Consider the following 19104-nt stretch of genomic DNA (forward strand, 5'->3'; position numbering starts at 1 on the left):
ATTGGGAAGGTTTTTGTTTTTTCTGCAATCCTTCAAACGGCGCCGTATGAAGCTGGCGAGACACAGACCTCTCGTTTCGGAGTTTGTCGTCAGGTATAGCCGTATAGGCCTTGCAACGCTTTCTTCTTCCTTCTTCCTCTTGTTTCGGAGTTTGTCGTCAGGTATAGCCGTATAGTCACCAAAAGTCTCTCTATGAATCGGCACAACATACTCTGATGGGTTTTATCGCTCTGCAATCTTGGAGCAGAGGAGCTTCAACTTCTCTTCATCTCCTTCGTCCTCGTCCAGGACCTCCAGGTAAGTTCGATTCCTAACTCCATATCATCATAGTATGTGTATTCTATAAAGATTTTGAACTTTTTTTGGGTTGAATTGTGCTTACTTGATCAGTTGGCTCCAACCCTAAGCTATATGTTGCTCCAGCAGTACAAGCAGTTACTGTAAGATTCTTGGATTTTCTGCCTCTTCTTGGTCTGAATAAAATCTGCTAACAGATGATCTAATTGTCTGATTAATTATATTCAGAGTTTTAAGTTTGATGTAAGAGCCTCTTCAAGTCGTAAATCACTTAAGAACCCCAAAAGAGAGTCTCAACAAGGTAAAGACATAACCACAAGAAATGTTACAGAAGAAGAAGTGACTTCTCCAAGATTTGAGGAAGCTCAAGTTGATACTGATGTTGTTGTCGTTGCTCCTCGAGAAAAAGTGCTTCAGGCGTGCACTGTAACTTCTGGTTTAATGGCTGCACTAGGTCTGATCATCAGGAAGGTGAATCCCATTTGAAAGTTTTTGGTTTTTTTGTTGTTGTGATTCTAACATATGCATCTAACTGATTTGGTTGCTACTAGTAGGCGTCTCAGGTTGCTTCCACTGAAGGATTACCAGTCCCAGACTGCTCTAGTGACATACCATGTAACATTTCAAAAAGAACTGATTATGTGGTTTATGTAATTATCATCTGAGAGAATCAATAAACTTGTTTGTGTTGTTTGCAGTTGGGTTTGAAACTTGGCATCTCGGGTTAATTGCTGGAATTGTAGTGTTTATATCATCAAGCAGGTTATTGCTACTTAAATATTGGCCAGATTTTGCTGATTCTAGTGAAGCAGCAAACCGACAGGTAGAAAACATTACTCAATTACATTCATATACGGTTCTCTGAAACTCCACTTATTGTCTTCGTTGGTATTCACTACTTGCAGATTCTTACTTCGCTCGAACCTTTAGATTACCTTGTTGTTGCAATGCTACCTGGAATTAGTGAGGTAACAATTTAACAGTCAAAGATAGTAAGACACAAAAACAAAAATAGTATTTTGTTCATTGGTTTGATAGATTGATGGTTTCACAGGAAATGCTCTTTAGAGGTGCATTGATGCCTTTAGTCGGAGCCAATTGGAACGGTATTGTGGCGGTTGGACTCATCTTCGGTTTACTTCATCTAGGAAGTGGAAGAAAGTATTCTTTTGCAGTTTGGTAGTAAACCATTTTTATCAAACATTTTGGTACCTCAATGCTCATGAGAATTGCATAGATCAAATCTTGAATTCTGTTTGTGGTTTCTTGAAAAAATTTCAGGGCGTCGATTGTTGGTATAGTCTATGGTTATGCAGCGGTTTTATCGTCGAGTCTTGTTGTTCCGATGGCCGCCCACGCGCTCAACAACTTGGTCGGAGGTCTGTTGTGGCGACGTAGTTCCAACTCCAAGATCAAAGTCACTGGAGTGAAATAAACAAAAATTTACAGAAAAGGGGCTGAATTGAAAAGTTTACAATTTTAGTGAGTGGTTTTGTTAAACATTTATAACCGAGAGTGTGCTTATTGCAAAATTACTGTACCAAAGTCTGTCACAAAGGACAAAAGTGTGAAATTGGATCTCTATGCATTAATGAAGTGAAAAGTGAAAAACCAATCATGATTAAAGAGTCTCATGATTTTTTTAGTGACAGTACTGTTACTTGAAATTTATATTAAAAAATTGAAACTAAATATTTCCTTTTTGGTTTATTAAAATTAAAATTGAATATTACTTACATGAATATATTTAATATTACCGGAAAAGGAAGTGTTTCGCCGGTCAAAAAAGTCAGATGAGAACAGAAACGTGAACAATGGAGAGACACAGACGTCTCCTTCTCTTGTGCGAAATGTGAATTTTTAAAGATGTAAACTTTTTTTTTTTCAATTTTCTAAACTCCAACATCCGATAAATGAAGTTTCTTTTTTTATAGGAATTTGCACACTTTACCTTGACATTAAAGCAACAAGCTTTGAAAACCAAAAACCAAAACAAAATCCCATAAACCCAGAATTCGAGTGGGGAGAAGAGAGAGAGAGAGAGAGCTGATATGGCGAATGAATGTGCTAAAACTGGAGGTTGTCCCAGCGATTACGTCGCCGTTGCAATTTCAGTAATCTGCTTCTTCGTGTATGTATTGTCTTCTTCTTTCATCTTCTCTGTTTCAGCTCCTTTCTTCTTAGTTGTGAAAGATCTGGGTTTTATTATTTTACTGGGTTTTGCTTTGCTTGTTTGACTCTCTTCTTGACTTGGGTCGGAAAACAAAAAATCTCTAATTTTTGGGGTTTCAATCGTTTTTTTTTTTTTAATGTTCGTATGATGTCTTGTAAGTGTTTGATATTATGTCTCATCGGAATTGCTTTTGTTTATATGACGCAAAGGATCTGTCTTTTTGTTTCGTTTCAGCTCTTTTAGCTGGGAATTATTAGATGTTCTTACTCTTAGTATCTTGATAGCAAGATTCAAATACTTAGATTTGAAGTTTATAAGCTTGATTCAATGAACTTCCCAAGTTGTTTCATTTCTTTATTAAGTTCGATTCTCTCTTGATGGTTTTCACTTTTGTTTACTAGGCTTCTATCGCGTTCAGTCTTACCGTGTTTGATTCACAAGGCTCCTCGTACTAACAGTAGCAGTTTCTGGATCCCTGTTATTCAAGTTGTCTCCAGCTTCAATCTTTTGTTCTCAATTATGGTTAGACTACTTGATGATTATAAAAGAATTTACTACTTTTGTTGAGTTTCTATACGAAGATTTATCCTTTAATTTTCTTAGATGTCAGTTAATTTGCTTCGAATCAGGACGAAACATTGGTGGCGATATTGCTATCTTTGGGCAGGTTTGTTTAGAAAAAACAGGATTCCTCATCTTCTTAAACGAGTTCTATTGTACAATTTGATATGTAATCCTGTAATGTTTGGTTTTAGTGTGGATCGAAGGACCACTTGGATTCGGTTTGCTGATGAGCTGCCGTATAACTCAGGCGTTTCAACTCTACTTCATATTTGTCAAGTAAGGATCAATCTCACTCAATATGCTTTCTATTATCAGGGGATGTTGGATTACGATTCTAATTGTGTTTCATGTTATTTGGCTATATGTATACTCTTTGCAATGTAGGAAACGTCTACCACCCGTAAAATCCTACATATTCCTACCTCTTGTTTTGTTGCCATGGATCTTTGTATCTGCTAGTAAGAATTCAGAACTCTGATGTGTACTTTGCTATTGTTTTCGTTTTTTTCTTTTGGTTTTTGGATAATAACTCATAGGCTTTTTGATTTTGTTTTTTAGTAATCCACGCAAAAAGGCCTCTCAATCGTCAATGCCACATGGGTCCTCGATGGACTTTCCCTGTTGCAGGCCTTCATGCTTTCTATGTCCTTGCCTTAATTGCATTCACAAGAGCTGTCCGACATGTAGAATTTAGATTTGATGAGCTTAGAGATCTCTGGAAAGGAATTCTTGTCTCAGCCACTTCAATCATTATATGGGTAACAGCGTTTGTATTAAACGAGATTTATGATGAAATCTCTTGGCTTCAGGTTTCTTCAAGATTTGTACTTTTAGTCACGGTATGAAAGCTAATGCCAAGGTTTTGCTTTATCATTTTGCAGTTGTACTTTTAACAGACTTGTGAGTTTCTTTTTCTTTCAGGGTGGGATTCTTGTAGTTGTCTTCTTCTCCATCTCGAGTAACCAACCTCTTCTTTCACAAATCAGCTTGAAAAAAAGAGAACAGTTTGAGTTTCAAAGAATGGGTCAAGCTCTAGGCATACCTGATAGTGGATTATTATTTCGAAAGGAGGAGTTTCGACCTGTTGACCCTAACGAGCCACTCGATAAGCTTCTTCTCAATAAAAGATTTCGCCAATCGTTTATGGAGTTTGCTGATAGGTACTATATTTGATGTGTACGATGATCTCATTTTTTAATCCCGGTTTCGCCATTTTATTCAAACGAAATGTTTTGTATGTTGTTAGCTGCTACGCTGGAGAAACATTGCATTTCTATGAAGAAGTGTATGATCATGGTAAAATCCCGGTAGATGATTCGACAAGAAGAATCTACATGGCTAGACATATCATGGAGAAGTTCATTGTCGCAGGTTTATTATTTGTTCATCTTCTTGCTTCCTCATAGACCCGTCTCAGGTGTTCTCTGCTTAACTGTAACTATCAGTTCCTTGACCGCAGGAGCGGAAATGGAAGTAAACTTATCTCATAAAACCCGGCAAGAGATCTTAACCACTCAAGATCTAACTCATCCTGATCTCTTCAAAAACGCATTAAATGAAGTGATGCAATTGATCAAGATGGTAAAATAACATCTCACTTTCACTCTCTTCACCTCAGAGCTTATTCTCTTGAATCTCATTGTTTTTAATGATTTTGAAGAACTTGGTGAGAGATTACTGGTCATCCATCTTCTTCATCAAGTTCAAAGAAGTGGAGAGCTGTGACGAGGCAATGCATAAGGAAGGATGGAGCTTTTCATCTCCAAGACTAAGTTCAGTTCAAGGCTCTGATGATCCGTTCTATCAAGAACATATGTCAAAGAGTTCAAGATGCAGTAGTCCCGGTTAAGGAGTCTAAACTAGTACAGACCAGAACTTAAATAGATTGTTCATAGCAAATCAATCCATATGTAATCTCTCATTTCACATTTCTTGTACATGTCTTTTTCTTACTCTTGTAATACCAAACTGAGAGAGACAATGTCCGGTTCCGATTTTGGTTTGGTTTTGAATGTGTATACCGGAGAAAACTTTGGAAAAATGAGATGTCTGGAACATTACATGTATATGCCATCACCCGTTTCAAAATAATACCAGATTTCTTTATTAGAATGTAACTGATAAATGTTAAAAAAATTTAATTATAAAAACATTTCATATAACATCCATAGCAAAGAACTCTTGACCCTTATGATTATTGTCATGTCCTTGCAGATTGATGATGTTGCGACACATGTTTCATGATCACACATATGGCAATAATGTTTTCCACATTTATCTCACGCGTGTCCAACATCTTAACTTTTTATTTTCTTTTACCGCTTGAGTTACTTTTTTTTTTTTTCTAAAATCTTATAAATTTGTGAAAGAATTTTTTTCCAACACCAAAAATATTGTTAAAATCACGAATTTTTAAATTGTGGTCATTTTAATCATCAACTTTTTTGGAGACTATTATAAACATAAACTTTTGTTGATTTATCGTTTAAATCATCAAACCTTGTTTACCACAACGAATTGGACATATCGTTAAATTCTTAAACAGAGTAATCAGCCGACGTTAATAGGTCGTTAATCTTCCCCGTTAGTGTCAAAACAACGCCGTTTTATACCCAAGAGAAAACAGAACAAAATCCCCAAATCGAAAACAAAATTCCTAATTTGAAATCAAACCTTAAATCTCGATTTTTCCATCAATTTCTCAGTCTCAAATGCCGAAAGTGAGAAATAAAGGTGTGATATCGTTTGTTGGAACTCCACCTCGACCTCCACCAGAAGATGAACCACTGAGTCTAATTGTGTTTGATCGAAACCCATTAGATGAAGAGGCTCGAATTGGAGATGGAGCTCCACCTCCACCGCAAGACGTTGCAGTTTCTAATGTCGGAGATGGAGGTGGTGAACCGGTTGTGTTTGTATCTGAATCTATTGTTGGAGCTAAAAGAAATAGAGGTAAAGGTGGAGCTTCAGGTCGGCGTCGAAAACGTAAAAAAAGAAATGATGGAAGTGATGAAGATGACGAAGTGGAGCATGATAGTGAAGATGACTGCGCCGTGTATGGATGAGGATTGCAATGATGTTGATGATGCAGTAGATGGTGGAGATGAAGAAGCTAATGTCGAAGAAGTGGCTATTGAAGAAGTTGCTAACTTAAACATTGAAGATGATTTTCCAGAGATGGTTAGAACAGAGGAAGCTGGTTCCGATTCTGACAGTGGTGATGATATATGGGACGACGAGAAGATACCAGATCCTTTGTCGTCGGACGACGAAAATGACATCGAAGAAGAAGACAAAGACGAGGCAGCTCCTCAAGATTGGTCTGATCCAGAGACTTTGCTAGCAGTGGAGAAAACATACAACTCTCCCGATGACTTTAAGCTTGCCGTGTTGATGTATTCTTTGAAGACAAGGTACAACATTAAACTCTATAGGTCTAATGCTTTCTTGGTTGGTGCAAAGTGTTGCTATGTTGATGAGGATGGTGTTGAATGTCCTTGGAGAGTGTATTGCTCATATGAGAAGAGGAAGCATAAGATGCAAATTAGAGTTTATGTGAATGAGCATATATGTGTTAGGTCAGAGTATACAAAAATGTTGAAGAGGTCTTCTATAGCATTTTTGTTTGAGGAAAGGTTGAGAATAAATCCAAAGCTTACAAAATATGAGATGGCTACTGAGATTAAGAGGGAGTATAACTTAGAAGTAACACCAGATCAGTGTGCAAAGGCCAAGACCAAAGTGATGAGTGCAAGAAAGGCTAGTCATGATTCACATTTTGCAAGAATATGGGATTATCAAGCAGAGGTATTGAATCAGAACAAAGACTCAAAATTTGAGATTGAGATAGTTCCTGGACCGGTAATTGGAAGCAAACAGAGGTTTTTTTGGTTGTATATCTATTTTAAAGCTCAAAAGGGTACATGGAAAAAAACTTGTAGACCTATCATAGGGATAGATGGAGCTTTTTTAAAATGGGATATAAAAGGGCATGTTCTAGCTGCAGTTGGAAGGGATGGAGACAATAGAATTGTACCTCTTCCTTGGGCAGTTGTAGAAATAGAAAATGATGATAACTGAGACTGGTTTTTGAGACATCTCTCAGCAGTTTTGGTTTGGTTACAATTACACCTTTAGCTCTCATTTCGGATAAACAATCGGTATGTATCCCATCTTTCATTTTTTATTTTTATTGTTGTATCGGGTTACAATACGAGACTTACCCTTTTGTTAATTTGACTTTTTGCAGGGTTTAGTTAAAGCAATCAGTAACATCCTTCCACAGGCTGAACATCAACAATGTTCAAAACACATAATGGATAACTGGAAGCGAGACAGCCACGATCAAGAACTACAACGCATTTTTTGGAGGATAGCACGAAGCTACACCACAGGGCAGTTCAATGACAATATGGCAGAACTGAAGCAGTACAATCCTCAAGCATACACCACTCTACAAGTTACAAATCCAAAAACATGGTCAAGAGCTTTTTTCAAGATTAGTACTTGCTGCAATGACAATCTTAACAATCTCAGTGAGTCATTTAATATGACTATTAGACAAGCCAGGAGAAAGCCTTTGTTGGATTTGCTTGAGGACATATGAAGACAGTGCATGGTCAGAAATGCAAAGAGGTTTATCGTAGCTGATAGGTTGAAGACACAGTTCACAAAAAGAGCTCATGCAGAGATTGAAAAAGCAATTGCTGGAGCCCAATATTGCACAAGATATATGGCCAGAAACAACATACATGAGGTATGGGAGAGTGGTGTAGGTTATAGTGTTGATATGGATGCAAGAACTTGTGGATGCAGGAAGTGGCAAATGGTTGGAATCCCATGTTCTCATGCGGCAAGTGTGATAATAGGGAAAAAAGAGAAGGTTGAGGATTATGCCTCTGACTACTACACAAAGAAAAGGTGGCGAGAGACATACCTTGATGGTATTAGGCCTGTGCAAGGGATGCCACTGTGGCCTAGACTGAATAGGTTGCCTGTATTGCCACCACCATGGAGAAGAGGAAATCCAGGAAGGCCTTCTAACCATGCTCGGAGGAAAGGAAGAAATGAATCTTCGTCTTCTTCAAATACCAAGAAGATGTCAAGGGAAAAAAGGATCATGACATGCTCTAACTGTCATCAAGAAGGCCACAACAAGCAAGCTTTCAAAAATCCCACTGCCATTAGTGTGCCAAAGAGACCAAGAGGAAGACCATGAAAATATTAGGTTTAGTATAGCTTACAAGTTTTAGCATAGATTACAAGCAAGTTAGCATATAGCTTACAAGTTTTTTTTTTTTACATACACTTGAATTAGGTACCGCAACCACAAGGATCACAAGCTCATTAATTACCACAAGTATCTTCTCAAGTACCATAAGGAGGAGCTCATGAAGGACAACAAGGATCTCAACCTCATCAAGTACCGGTTGGATCTCAATCTTCTCAAGTACCTCAATCTTCTCAAGTACCACAAGGATCAAGAGCACATGTTCCACATGGATCAAGAGCACACGTCTTAAGAGCACACGCATCAAGAGCACACGTGCAAGGACCACAAGGAGAAGGAACACAACCGCAAGGATCACAAGGACAAGGACCACAACCGCAAGGATCACAAGGACAAGGACCACAACCGCAAGGATCACAAGGAGAAGGATCACAAGGGCAAGGACTTGGTAGATTTGCATCATGGTTTGAGTGTTCCAACTAGTTTTTTGTTTTGTTTTCTCACAAGGGCAATGACCAAAGTAGAACCTATCTATGTTGTTAAGGATTTGTTTGTTTTATTGTCAAGCTTTTTGGTTTGTTGTCAAAACAAGTTCTATTTATGAATTGGTACTTGCAACAAAGTCTTTCATTGTCAAACTACCATTACAAAGTCACATTACCACAAACTCAAAACAGAATACAAAAGACTCTAGTAACCAAGAACAAATTTCTGACTTTTGGTTTTAAGAAAAAGGATCACAATGGCAATGGCACTAAAAGTAAGACACACCAAGCACAATGAGCTCATCAACTTCCATTTCTTAGTGTCTCTTTTGATCAACATTCCATCTTCCTTCAGTTTTTCAATCCTTTCCTTCAAATCTTCAATCTCTCTGCCAATGATAGAAAATTTGGGTAAAGCATCTACAACTTCCTCATATACACTTTCTTCAACCCATTAAAACAAATGGTCCTGAAAAAACATAAAACCTGAATCAAAACTCGAAAACACACAAAAGCAAAACAATTCTATTACATACATCTCCTCTGTTTGGACATCGAAAGAAAGGTCTTCCTGAGTTTGCTTGCGTGTTTGATGTGTAGAAAACAACATCTTTGCCGCAATGACACTTCGAGGGAACACCATGTCATCCACGGACTTTCTTTTCACCACTTGATTGCCCAGAATTGCAACTCATATCTATTGAGGAATGAGATAAGAGTTTTTGATTGAGATAAGAATCGAAAAATCAAATTGGGGAGAAGAGAATTAGGGATTTTGTTTTCGATTTGGGGGTTTTGTTTTGTTTTCTCTCGGGTTCAAAACGGTGTCGTTTTGACACTAACGTGGAAGATTAACGACCTATTAATACCGGCTGATTGCTCTATTTAAGAATTTAGTGACATGTCCAATTCGTTGTGGCCAACAAAGTTTGATGATTTAAACGGTAAGTAAATAGAAATTCATGTTTAAAATGGCCTCCAAAAAAGTTGATGATTAAAATGGTCATAATTTGAAAGTTTATGATTTTAACCATATTTTTTCTCTTTTTCTAATATAATGGAATATTAAATAAAAAACAAATTCTATGTGTAGGTAAGAAGTCTTGCCACCGAACGAAAAAAAAATCTAAATTAATGTTTCATTATTGTGATGACTCTTTCCCAAATATTAGTGGTTCTCATCTCATAAAATATAAACATTATTTCCCAAAGAAGTCTTTTTCTCCTACTTTTTTTTGCTGTCTAACATAAGGTTTTAGTATATCCAATTACTGGGTGCTGTCCCTTGCAACTCTTGATGATAGTTTATAATTAAAATTGAAAGGAATCTTTATCAGTTTATCTGAATTTCACGTAATGACTTGGGTTCAATATAGTTTAGCTTATGGTTATGGGAAATTCTTCAAATAGTAATTCTGTTTTGGTTATTAAGTATCTGTTTGGAAAATTACGTAAAAACAAGTGAAATATTCTTGTAGATGAAGCCACAACTTGCACTTTGTAATTAGTCAGGTTGGTATTGCTTCCAAACATATGTATTCCTAATTAAAAAAAAACACACTAAAGTTTGAGTAAATCTTTTCCTTGAAAAAAAAAGAGACAAAACTAAAATATATATATATATATATATATATATTTTTTGAGATATTTATGAAATAAATCCTGGAGTTGGAACTTATTTATAATCATACTATTAATATTAATTTTACAATTATTTTTTATTTTAAATAATATCAAATTTGGAATCTAACTTAAGAATATTTTCTCCAATTCAAATTTCCAAAAGTATTGGACCAATACCCATTATCATTAAATATTTATATTTATTTAATTTATTCTCTAAAAAACTATTGATAATAACTTAATTTTCATGTGTTTGAAAGCCAAGTGATTAAACTGTTGATAATAACTTTAATTTTTTTTAAAAAATTTGGGGCTCGAACTGACAACAAATTGTTAAAAAATATTTACTTCTTCACCGAAGTGTTTTTCAGTAGCTAATATATTAATATCTAGATTTTTGATTCATACTAATAAGAAACAATTGATATAAATCAAACTTTACAAAAAAAAACACTCTACCATTTTAATTGACTTGCACAACTATAAATACAAAAGTGTTAAATGATATAGAGATAAAACAACCAAAATTACAAAGTTAAATTATAGTATACTCATATAATTATAAAAATATAATATATTATGTAATACTATTAGCTCTATATTGTAAATGAAAATGAAAAATCACAAAAACAAATATTTGTTGACTAAATTAAATTTAATGAATAATAAAGATATCCTAACTTGTATATAATAAACCATTACATAATGTAAAACTATAGTAAATTAAAAAATACAAAATATATTATATACATATATAGTTAATATAATAAAAAAATATTTTGTATTTCTAAATAAAAAATATAGTTATGCGGTATACCGCGAATGAATATCTAGTGATTTAATATAAAAATTGATTTTTCAAGAAAATTACAATATTTTTTATTTTCAAAAAAATGATATTAAGACCAAGAAAAAGAATGAGGATGTCATCATAGTGGATAACTATGTCAGGACTCATGAGTTATTAAATAAACTATTGGGAAATACTATCAGTTTTGTTCTCAACGTATATTAAACTATAAAGATCCGTTGGATGGATAACTTGTTCTACCACTCAAACTCTGTTTTGGATGCACACGTCTGTCTATACACATGCATACATGTATGGATCATGATGTTATACACCATTACAATCAAACACATAGCATACATAATCACAATTATCAGAACTTTTTTATGTTATAATGTTAATTAGAGAGAGAGAGAGAGATCTGAATGATATTGCTTTATAAGTCCGCATATAGAGACACCGCATCTCTTTCTTTGCTCTTCATTCACTTCTCTCAACGCCAAATTTGCAGACTTTCCCAGGACCATAATTATAAAAAAAAAGAACGAAAAAAAAAAACTTTCCTTTTTGGAATTTAAATTTGTGAAAAATTCTCTTCCTTTTTCTTCACCGTCAATCCTCTTAACAGAACATTCTCCGATCAATTCTTTCTTCTATGCTCTGATCAGACAGCAATCTCACCGTGAATTTTCTCTGAGTTGTTGTTGATGATGATGTTTATGATGGTTTGATGCAGATGGGTTTGCTGAAAGTTTCCTTTTTTACTTAAACAAGTAATCACTTTTATCCAGCTCCTTTTGATTTTGACTTTGATTGCGAATCTGGGTAATGATCAGATTATGTTATTTTGTAGTTGACATTTTCCCAAATTGATTGATCTCTTCTGATGTGTTTGTTCAATCAAAGTAGATTTCTGGGTTTATTTTGTTGTTGTTGTTGTTGTGATCATGGTGAAAGGTCAAAACTTTTGAGTTTCCGTGTGCAGAGGAGAAGGAGAAGTCCTTTGCGTGTGACAAACAGTTATCTTTTCTTTTTAATCTTCCGTATCAGATCCATTTCTTAATTGAATAATCCTCATCATTGTTGATTCCTACACTTCTCTTCCAAGTTTCCTTCTTTTATTCTCTGTTGATTGTTCATAGATTCTTTCTTCTTTGTTCTTGATTAGTCAAAGGTTTCAGCTTTTTTTGTGTAACTTTGCTTGTTCTTGACTACTTTGTTTTACCGCAGTTGATTTTGATTTGGATCCTTACTAGTTTCTGTTTTCTTATGTAGATCAAAAATTTTAGATCTTGTTGAACGGATAGCTTGAGACTACAGAATTTTCTGTGTTTTCTACATATTTCAGACAAGTCAGAGTGTGACTTTGTCTTAGTTGTGATCTGTAGATTGTTAATAATGGATGCTACAACGAGTGGAATACCGGGTTTACAGTACATTAACTTACCGGAGCAACCGGTTTCGACTACTACTTCTCCACCAGTGTCTCCATTTCAGAGACCAAAACGTCATTGCTTTGGTGACTCAACTCCTGGAGAGTTTCCTTTAGCAGCTAACCCTTCTATTGTCCTTCATGTTCTCACTGAATGTAGATTGGATCCTCGTGACCTCGCTAATCTAGAGGTTTTTGTTTCGATAATCTCTAAAACTCTTTACTGAAATTTTTTGAAGGATTTGATTTGTTCTGCTGATTTCTTTTTAATCTTTGTTGCTGTTTTTAGGCAACATGCTCTTTCTTTAGCCAGCCAGCAAACTTTGCTCCGGACTGTAATTTATCTTTACCGGAGCTCGCTGCTCTTGACATGTGTAATAAAAGGGTGATCTTCAAACGGATGAATGAAGAAGAACGTCAAGAGATGAAACGTAGATGCGGAGGATCATGGAAATTGGTCCTTAGGTTTTTGCTGGCTGGTGAAGCGTGTTGCCGAAGAGAGAAATCTCAAGCAATTGCTGGTCCTGGTCATAGTATTGCAGTCACATCGAAAGGCCAAGTTTATACCTTCGGTTATAACAACTCTGGACAGCTTGGACACGGCCATACCGAGGAAGAAGCTCCAATCCAACCTGTTAGGTCAATTTCATCATCATCAAGACTGAAAAGAGAAGAAACGTATATGCTCTTGGGTTGATGGAGTGTTATATCGTGATGTGTGCAGATCATTGCAGGGGATACGAATCATCCAAGCAGCTGCTGGTGCTGGTCGGACAATGCTAATAAGCGATGACGGGAAAGTTTATGCGTGTGGAAAAGATTGTTTCGGGGAAGCTGAACATGGAGGGCAAGGGACTAAACCGGTTACAACTCCTCAGCTTGTAACATCTTTGAAGAACATATTTGTTGTGCAAGCGGCTATAGGTAATTACTTTACTGCTGTTCTCTCACGAGAAGGAACGGTTTATACATTCTCGTGGGGCAAAGAAGGTATACTAGGACATGGAACCGAGGCTGCGGATGTCGAACCACATCCTCTGTTAGGCCCACTCGAGAATGTACCCGTTGTACAGATTGCTGCTGGTTATTGCTACCTTCTTGCCTTAGCTTGTCAACCAAATGGCATGTGAGTATCTTCTTATACACTCTTTCTTTTTCAGCTACCTATCTAATTTTAGGCTGGCTCGACAATATTATAGGTCATGTTCTATAATTTTGAAATGTATGCTTATTTTAGGTCGGTTTACTCGGTTGGTTGCGGTTTGGGAGGCAAACTAGGTCACGGCTCAAGAACGGATGAGAAGTATCCTAAGGTAATCGATCAGTTTAAGATATTAAATCTTCAACCAAGGGTGGTTGCAGCAGGTGCTTGGCATGCCGCGGTGGTAGGTCAGGATGGAAGAGTGTGCACTTGGGGTTGGGGAAGATATGGATGCTTAGGACACGGTAGCGAGGAATGTGAATCAGTTCCTAAGGTTGTTGAAGGGCTAAGTCATGTAAAGGCAGTTCATGTTGCAACAGGAGATTACACTACTTTTGTGGTCTCGGATGATGGCGATGTTTTTTCGTTTGGCTGCGGCGAATCCGCTAGTCTCGGTCACAATCCTGTCTTTGATGAACAGGTTAGGGCTTGACTATAAAATGTGACTATAACACACTTTAGCGTTTTATTATTTGTCTGTAAAACCTGCGTTAAAGCTCATTTGACTCTTGTCTTTGTTTTATCTTGTTAGGGTAATCGGATTGCAAACGTGTTGAGTCCAGCGGTAGTAACATCGCTGAAACAAGCGAATGAGCGGATGGTTCAGATTAGTCTAACGAACTCTTTATATTGGAACGCTCATACGTTTGCGCTTACGGAATCAGGGAAGCTATACGCGTTTGGTGCAGGCGATAAGGGTCAGCTTGGAACAGAGCTTGGTAGAAACCAATCAGAAAGGTGTTTACCGGAAAAAGTGGATATAGATCTCAGCTAGCGCGGTTTCGTTGGCAAAAAATTGCGTTTGGACCGCAAGAAATTTGCGTTTTCTTTTATGTATGTTTATAAAGGTTGTACCAAAGGGGGGACAGAAATTTAAGGAACTTGTCTTAACATTTCATTGTATAGGGTTTTAGATTATTCTAATTTGTTGTTCATGGATGATTTAGGTTATGTTGTTAATAATTGTCACATAATTTCATTTAATCGATTTATTGTCTGATCCTTTGTATTTCATTTCTATAAAAGCCTAAATATAATGTTTTCTAATTTTTTTTTTCTTTTGGTTTGAGATGATTAAAAATACTTTCTTTTTTTCTTCCATTTTTGTTGGGTTTTTAATTAGAGTACTAAAAATATCGATAGAAGGAAACTTGGGCAAAAGATTTCTATTTATTAAATGGTTTTGCTATAATTTTTGATAAGATTGACTAATTGAGACAAACAGAAGAAGCTTAATTAGAAGTAGAAGATATATGAATAATAGCATTTTCCCGTTTGAGCACAGATAAAAGAGTGATAGAAAAAAAAAATAGCATTTTCCCTAGCCGTTAATATATATGGCAAACCTTATTTTTAGTGCGTTATCTTCGCACTTTGATCAAGCAACTATATAAACAAAGAGCCTCACCACAGAATTTTAGATATTAAATAAATAAATAAAAGACAATACCCCTAAAACATTTAAAAAAAAAGTTTTTCTAGGGAATACTAAATAATTAACTAAAAATAATGGCGCATCTTCACCTAGTTTTCCTTCTTTTTATTGTTGCTATTTCCGTTGTGATTGTATCAGCTGTTGATAAACCACCGTCAACCACCACCGCCTCAACTCCCGCTGCTACAACTCCGGGTGATGGCAGTGAAGGTGATGTACCGGTAGATGACAATACTATTGGAATAGCCGACGACGATACAGCTCCTGCGCCCAGTGATGATTCTTCCGGAGATGAAGAGGTAGCAGTCGCCGGACCTATTGGAAGCGATTCTTCGTATGCTAACTATCCACCACCTGAAAAAACTTCTGCAAGTGAAGTCAATGTAGCTTCCAGTTTTGTTTTTGTTGTTGCTGCAGCTGTTGGATCGTTCTTCTTTTTCTAGAGTTGTGATCGGCGCGTGAAATTAATATTTTGTAATATTTTCTTATAGATGTATAAGTATTTGTCCGTCCCTTCGTACATCATATAACTGGGATGATACAAAAAATATTAAATATGATCAAAAATTTGTTTTCTTAATGACAACATGATTTTTTGCATGTCAATATATATTTTGTGTTTTTTTTGTTTATTATTTATATTTTATAATATGTTGTGAACAATATCCATTCAAATCATATATCTCCGACAGTTTAAACCGTTGATGATTGCGAATTTATTTGTCTACCATCCAAAATTTCAAATGATGAGTCACATGGTTGGAGCTAATATGATGTTTCACCATATCTAGCTCCTTCCATTATACTCCCTCCAGATCGTACTATAATATTTTGTATCTGATCTAGTGGAGAATATGAGATGCAATTTACTACTTCTTGTGAGGTGGTAGAGTAGCAAGTCATTGTAAGTGTCGAACTCATGATTTTGAGATGTAAATAAACATGTGTGGTGTCAATACAACAAAAGAACAAAGAGTTTCTCAGGCCGGTGTAAATATTGAAAATATTGTTATGGCTCCGGTTCAATTTTAGAAAAATGGCCTTAGTTACATATAAATTGTTTTTGAAAATTCTTTTTAGGCTTTAAAATATACTACTTTTTATGTTAATCTAAATTGGTCCCAGTGCAAATGCATACCTTGCATACTCCTGTCGCCGGCACTCTTATGATGACACATCAGATTTTTGGAGTAAACATGAAATGACACATCAATTAAACTCACACTAGGTAGCAACCCGCACTATGAACGATATAAATCTATGCACATAAAATTAGTGTTATGAGTAAAGTTATTTTCAAGGATGTAAAATTTGTTTTTGTAAAACCAAAATATATAACCCGTGAGAATATATTTAGATTAAACTACTATGTATCAAATAAATTTATAATCTGATCTTTCTTCAATCTATGCAAGATTTTTATTTTGTTCATTTTTTTTGATGTAAGAATACGTTTCACCCGTAAAATATTATACCAATGGTATTAAATAAGTCATATAATAATGATTATCGTGATAATTTTATTTTGGAAATTTTAAATATGTGAATAGTAATCAGGTTTTTTTAATAGGTGAATAAATTCGGGTTTTAAATATGTTTTAGATCTAATAATGTTATAATAATTAAATATGTTATAAAAATGATTAAAATATATTTTAATATTGAAATGTTTGATTTTTTTAATTAATTGAAAAGGGATATTCCTTAATCATTTAAGTTGGCAATTATGTGTAAATATCCATAAAAATGAGAACAATAAATTCATTAATATATCGAGTTCTCTAGGAACGACACATCAGCATTTTCTTAAAAATACTTCTTTATTATTATATAAGAGATATCTATATAAAAACATTTAAATTAATAGGGCTCATTTTTAATATCCAGTAATAATCATTTCTGCTTCCACATCACCCAAGCCACGGAAGACTATTGTTGTGTACTTATGTTTACGATGTGCCACCGCGTGAACCGTCTTAGCGTCTTCATCGAAAATGTAAACCCGTGAGCCAAATTTGGGATTTATATATATGTTTTGTTGCTTTGGATTGTCGAAGCAATCTAACCACTATGGTTTGGACCACCTTAACTGTCGAGCCGCCGAGTAGAACTTTGAGAAGAGTTGCCGAGAAAGGTAATCGGCCAAAACCTTTTACCGTGTTGTGTTGTTGATGTGTTGCTTTGGTTGATTATTGAACCACCAAAAGCCCTAACCATGAAGATGTTAAGTTTAAACCAACTAAGGCTTAAGTTCACTTATTTCCAAACCAGTAACGTAATAACATGGTCACGTCTTAAGAACCAAACTAGCACCGTTATAAAGCCTTAAAAACTTTTATAAGCTGGCTTCACGATCGTCTACTTGGTATAAGTAGGTGTGAATCCCTTGGATTTCAACTTCGATGTTTGTCTTTCTGTCGATGCTACTGCTACAGTAGAGTTTAGTTTATTTGTCATATTTGTTGGGCATAATTTTAATCATATAAATTATAATAGATAAATTCTATTATAATTGTGATATTCTATAAATAATAGAGAATTATGCATTCTCTAGAACATTGAGTTAATACCGATCGTAATGGTAAACATTGAGTCAATACCAGCCGTAACGGTAAGCATCAAGCCAACGCGGGCCGTAACGACCAGCATCAAGCCAATATGGGTCGTAACGGCAAAACATTGAGCCAATACGGGCCATAATGGCAACCGTCAAGCCGATACGGGCCGACACAACAATTAACGAGCCAATACGGGCTATAACGACAAACAACAAGTCAATACGGGCTGTAATTGGACTTTGTGACCGACTCTGATTTGCTACGACGTTATCAAGAAAATATTTGACTCAATCTCGTGTAGAGAATATTCGAAACGACTTTATCTCATCTAGAGGCGGTTACTCAAACCCAAATCCCATGAAGATTAGGGTAAAGAGACTTCTCTATAAAAAGGGAGCGATATCGACACAATACGGGGCGAAATCAAGAGCAAAACAAGAGACCTAAAACACAGCCACACGACTCAATTCCAAAACATTGCTAGGGTTCCTAAATTGACTCGTTGTGCCTTAAACTCTTGTATTTGAGCTCGATACTTTGATCAATAAAAACGACTATTCAACAACTATTTCTTGTTTCCGTAGACTCTAAACGAATCGATTATTTTTGCCCAAACAATTGGCACTAGAGAGAGGGGCTAGAGTAAACTACGTGAGATGACAGGAAACAGAAGTGATACGGCTAACATCGATGCGAATGTCGCTGCTCAGCTTGAAGCCCTGACTACTAAGCTGAACGAAGCAATGCAGAAGCTGACATAGATCGAGGCAGATAACGCTAGGCTACGGGAGGAGAACGCCTCGCTGGTGACAGCATGGAGAGTTTTTACCGAAGCAAGCACTAGATTTCGCGGCGTGCAAGTGAATCAGATGAAAGACCTTAACTCAACGCCTAGAACCAATAATTGAACACCCATAACGGAAGACAGACGACTGGAAACTCCTCGACAGGAAGAGAACGACGGAGGAAACCCTGATACAAGGCAGGCACATGAAAGCCTAGTTCGAGAAGAAAATTTGGCTCAACAAGGAGTTGTTAACACACCGCGCATGACAGGAATCGAGCATGGACAATTCGACCACTTGGAAGTAATGTTCAACAAACGATTTGGAGAGATGGAAGCTATGATTGAACGATTACCAGGTGTAGCTCAGCCAATTCGGAAGAGCAAATTACACTCGTATACTGACACACCATTCTCTAATGAAATCGCAGTCACTGAGATGCCGAGAAATTTTGTGCTACCAACAATGAAGATGTTTGATGGAACATCCGACCCGGATAACCACATAGCGCAATACAAACAACGAATGTTC

The 19104-nt window shown here is 36.1% G+C and overlaps 4 protein-coding genes and 1 pseudogene across 12 annotated transcripts; all 5 read left to right on the forward strand.

The window, feature by feature from the left end:
• The first annotated feature begins 52 nt into the window (after positions 1 to 52).
• Positions 53 to 1912, forward strand: LOC104779816 (uncharacterized). The gene is made up of 8 exons (XM_010504204.2): positions 53 to 297; positions 391 to 440; positions 526 to 768; positions 852 to 912; positions 996 to 1120; positions 1203 to 1265; positions 1352 to 1476; positions 1579 to 1912. Exons 1-8 carry the CDS (start codon positions 216 to 218, stop codon positions 1730 to 1732), a joined length of 903 nt encoding a protein of 300 aa, XP_010502506.2. The 5' UTR covers positions 53 to 215; the 3' UTR covers positions 1733 to 1912.
• Positions 1913 to 2036: 124 nt separating this feature from the next.
• Positions 2037 to 5075, forward strand: LOC104779817 (regulator of G protein signaling 1). Of its 6 annotated transcripts, none has more exons than XR_015596556.1 (11): positions 2037 to 2149; positions 2232 to 2428; positions 2872 to 2992; positions 3074 to 3137; positions 3226 to 3310; positions 3419 to 3492; positions 3593 to 3873; positions 3956 to 4194; positions 4281 to 4405; positions 4480 to 4615; positions 4695 to 5075. XR_015596556.1 is itself a non-coding variant. In XM_010504206.2 (11 exons), the coding sequence occupies exons 2-11, from the start codon at positions 2349 to 2351 to the stop codon at positions 4881 to 4883; spliced, it is 1380 nt and encodes a 459-aa protein (XP_010502508.1). In that variant the 5' UTR covers positions 2062 to 2149; positions 2232 to 2348; the 3' UTR covers positions 4884 to 5075. The 6 variants fall into 6 exon arrangements, 3 of the variants coding, with proteins under 3 accessions (XP_010502508.1, XP_010502507.1, XP_010502509.1); XM_010504206.2 differs by having other exon boundaries at positions 2062 to 2149; positions 4494 to 4615; XR_015596557.1 differs by having other exon boundaries at positions 2073 to 2140.
• Positions 5076 to 5745: 670 nt separating this feature from the next.
• LOC147945359 (uncharacterized) lies at positions 5746 to 8261 on the forward strand (annotated as a pseudogene).
• A 3069-nt stretch (positions 8262 to 11330) lies between these two features.
• On the forward strand, positions 11331 to 14797 carry LOC104779819 (ultraviolet-B receptor UVR8). Of its 4 annotated transcripts, none has more exons than XM_010504211.3 (6): positions 11331 to 11935; positions 12551 to 12785; positions 12884 to 13233; positions 13319 to 13720; positions 13832 to 14216; positions 14328 to 14797. In XM_010504211.3, the coding sequence occupies exons 2-6, from the start codon at positions 12561 to 12563 to the stop codon at positions 14568 to 14570; spliced, it is 1605 nt and encodes a 534-aa protein (XP_010502513.1). In that variant the 5' UTR covers positions 11331 to 11935; positions 12551 to 12560; the 3' UTR covers positions 14571 to 14797. The 4 variants fall into 4 exon arrangements, with proteins under 4 accessions (XP_010502513.1, XP_010502515.1, XP_087366016.1 ...); XM_010504213.3 differs by having other exon boundaries at positions 11425 to 11935; positions 12538 to 12785; XM_087509890.1 differs by having other exon boundaries at positions 11492 to 11935; positions 12438 to 12785.
• Positions 14798 to 15219: 422 nt separating this feature from the next.
• Positions 15220 to 15836, forward strand: LOC104779820 (uncharacterized). Its single transcript, XM_010504214.2, has one exon. It carries the CDS (start codon positions 15305 to 15307, stop codon positions 15671 to 15673), a length of 369 nt encoding a protein of 122 aa, XP_010502516.2. The 5' UTR covers positions 15220 to 15304; the 3' UTR covers positions 15674 to 15836.
• Positions 15837 to 19104: the final 3268 nt, after the last annotated feature.

The sequence above is a fragment of the Camelina sativa genome, chromosome 4, assembly GCF_030686135.1.
Source record: "Camelina sativa cultivar CO46 ecotype springtype chromosome 4, ASM3068613v1".
Taxonomy (NCBI): Eukaryota; Viridiplantae; Streptophyta; class Magnoliopsida; order Brassicales; family Brassicaceae; genus Camelina; species Camelina sativa.

Bases quoted from the DNA above. Each gene is read 5' to 3' on its own strand.
- LOC104779816 (XM_010504204.2), top strand. From the start codon at position 216: ATGGGTTTTATCGCTCTGCAATCTTGGAGCAGAGGAGCTTCAACTTCT. The intron at 441-525 runs GTAAGATTCTTG...AATTATATTCAG, and splicing joins CAGCAGTACAAGCAGTTACT to AGTTTTAAGTTTGATGTAAG. The intron at 1,477-1,578 runs GTAGTAAACCAT...AAAAAATTTCAG, and splicing joins AAGTATTCTTTTGCAGTTTG to GGCGTCGATTGTTGGTATAG.
- LOC104779817 (XM_010504206.2), top strand. From the start codon at position 2,349: ATGGCGAATGAATGTGCTAAAACTGGAGGTTGTCCCAGCGATTACGTC. The intron at 3,874-3,955 runs GTATGAAAGCTA...TTTTTCTTTCAG, and splicing joins GATTTGTACTTTTAGTCACG to GGTGGGATTCTTGTAGTTGT. The intron at 4,406-4,493 runs GTTTATTATTTG...CCTTGACCGCAG, and splicing joins GGAGAAGTTCATTGTCGCAG to GAGCGGAAATGGAAGTAAAC.
- LOC104779819 (XM_010504211.3), top strand. From the start codon at position 12,561: ATGGATGCTACAACGAGTGGAATACCGGGTTTACAGTACATTAACTTA. The intron at 13,721-13,831 runs GTGAGTATCTTC...TGCTTATTTTAG, and splicing joins GCTTGTCAACCAAATGGCAT to GTCGGTTTACTCGGTTGGTT. The intron at 14,217-14,327 runs GTTAGGGCTTGA...TTATCTTGTTAG, and splicing joins ATCCTGTCTTTGATGAACAG to GGTAATCGGATTGCAAACGT.
- LOC104779820 (XM_010504214.2), top strand. From the start codon at position 15,305: ATGGCGCATCTTCACCTAGTTTTCCTTCTTTTTATTGTTGCTATTTCC.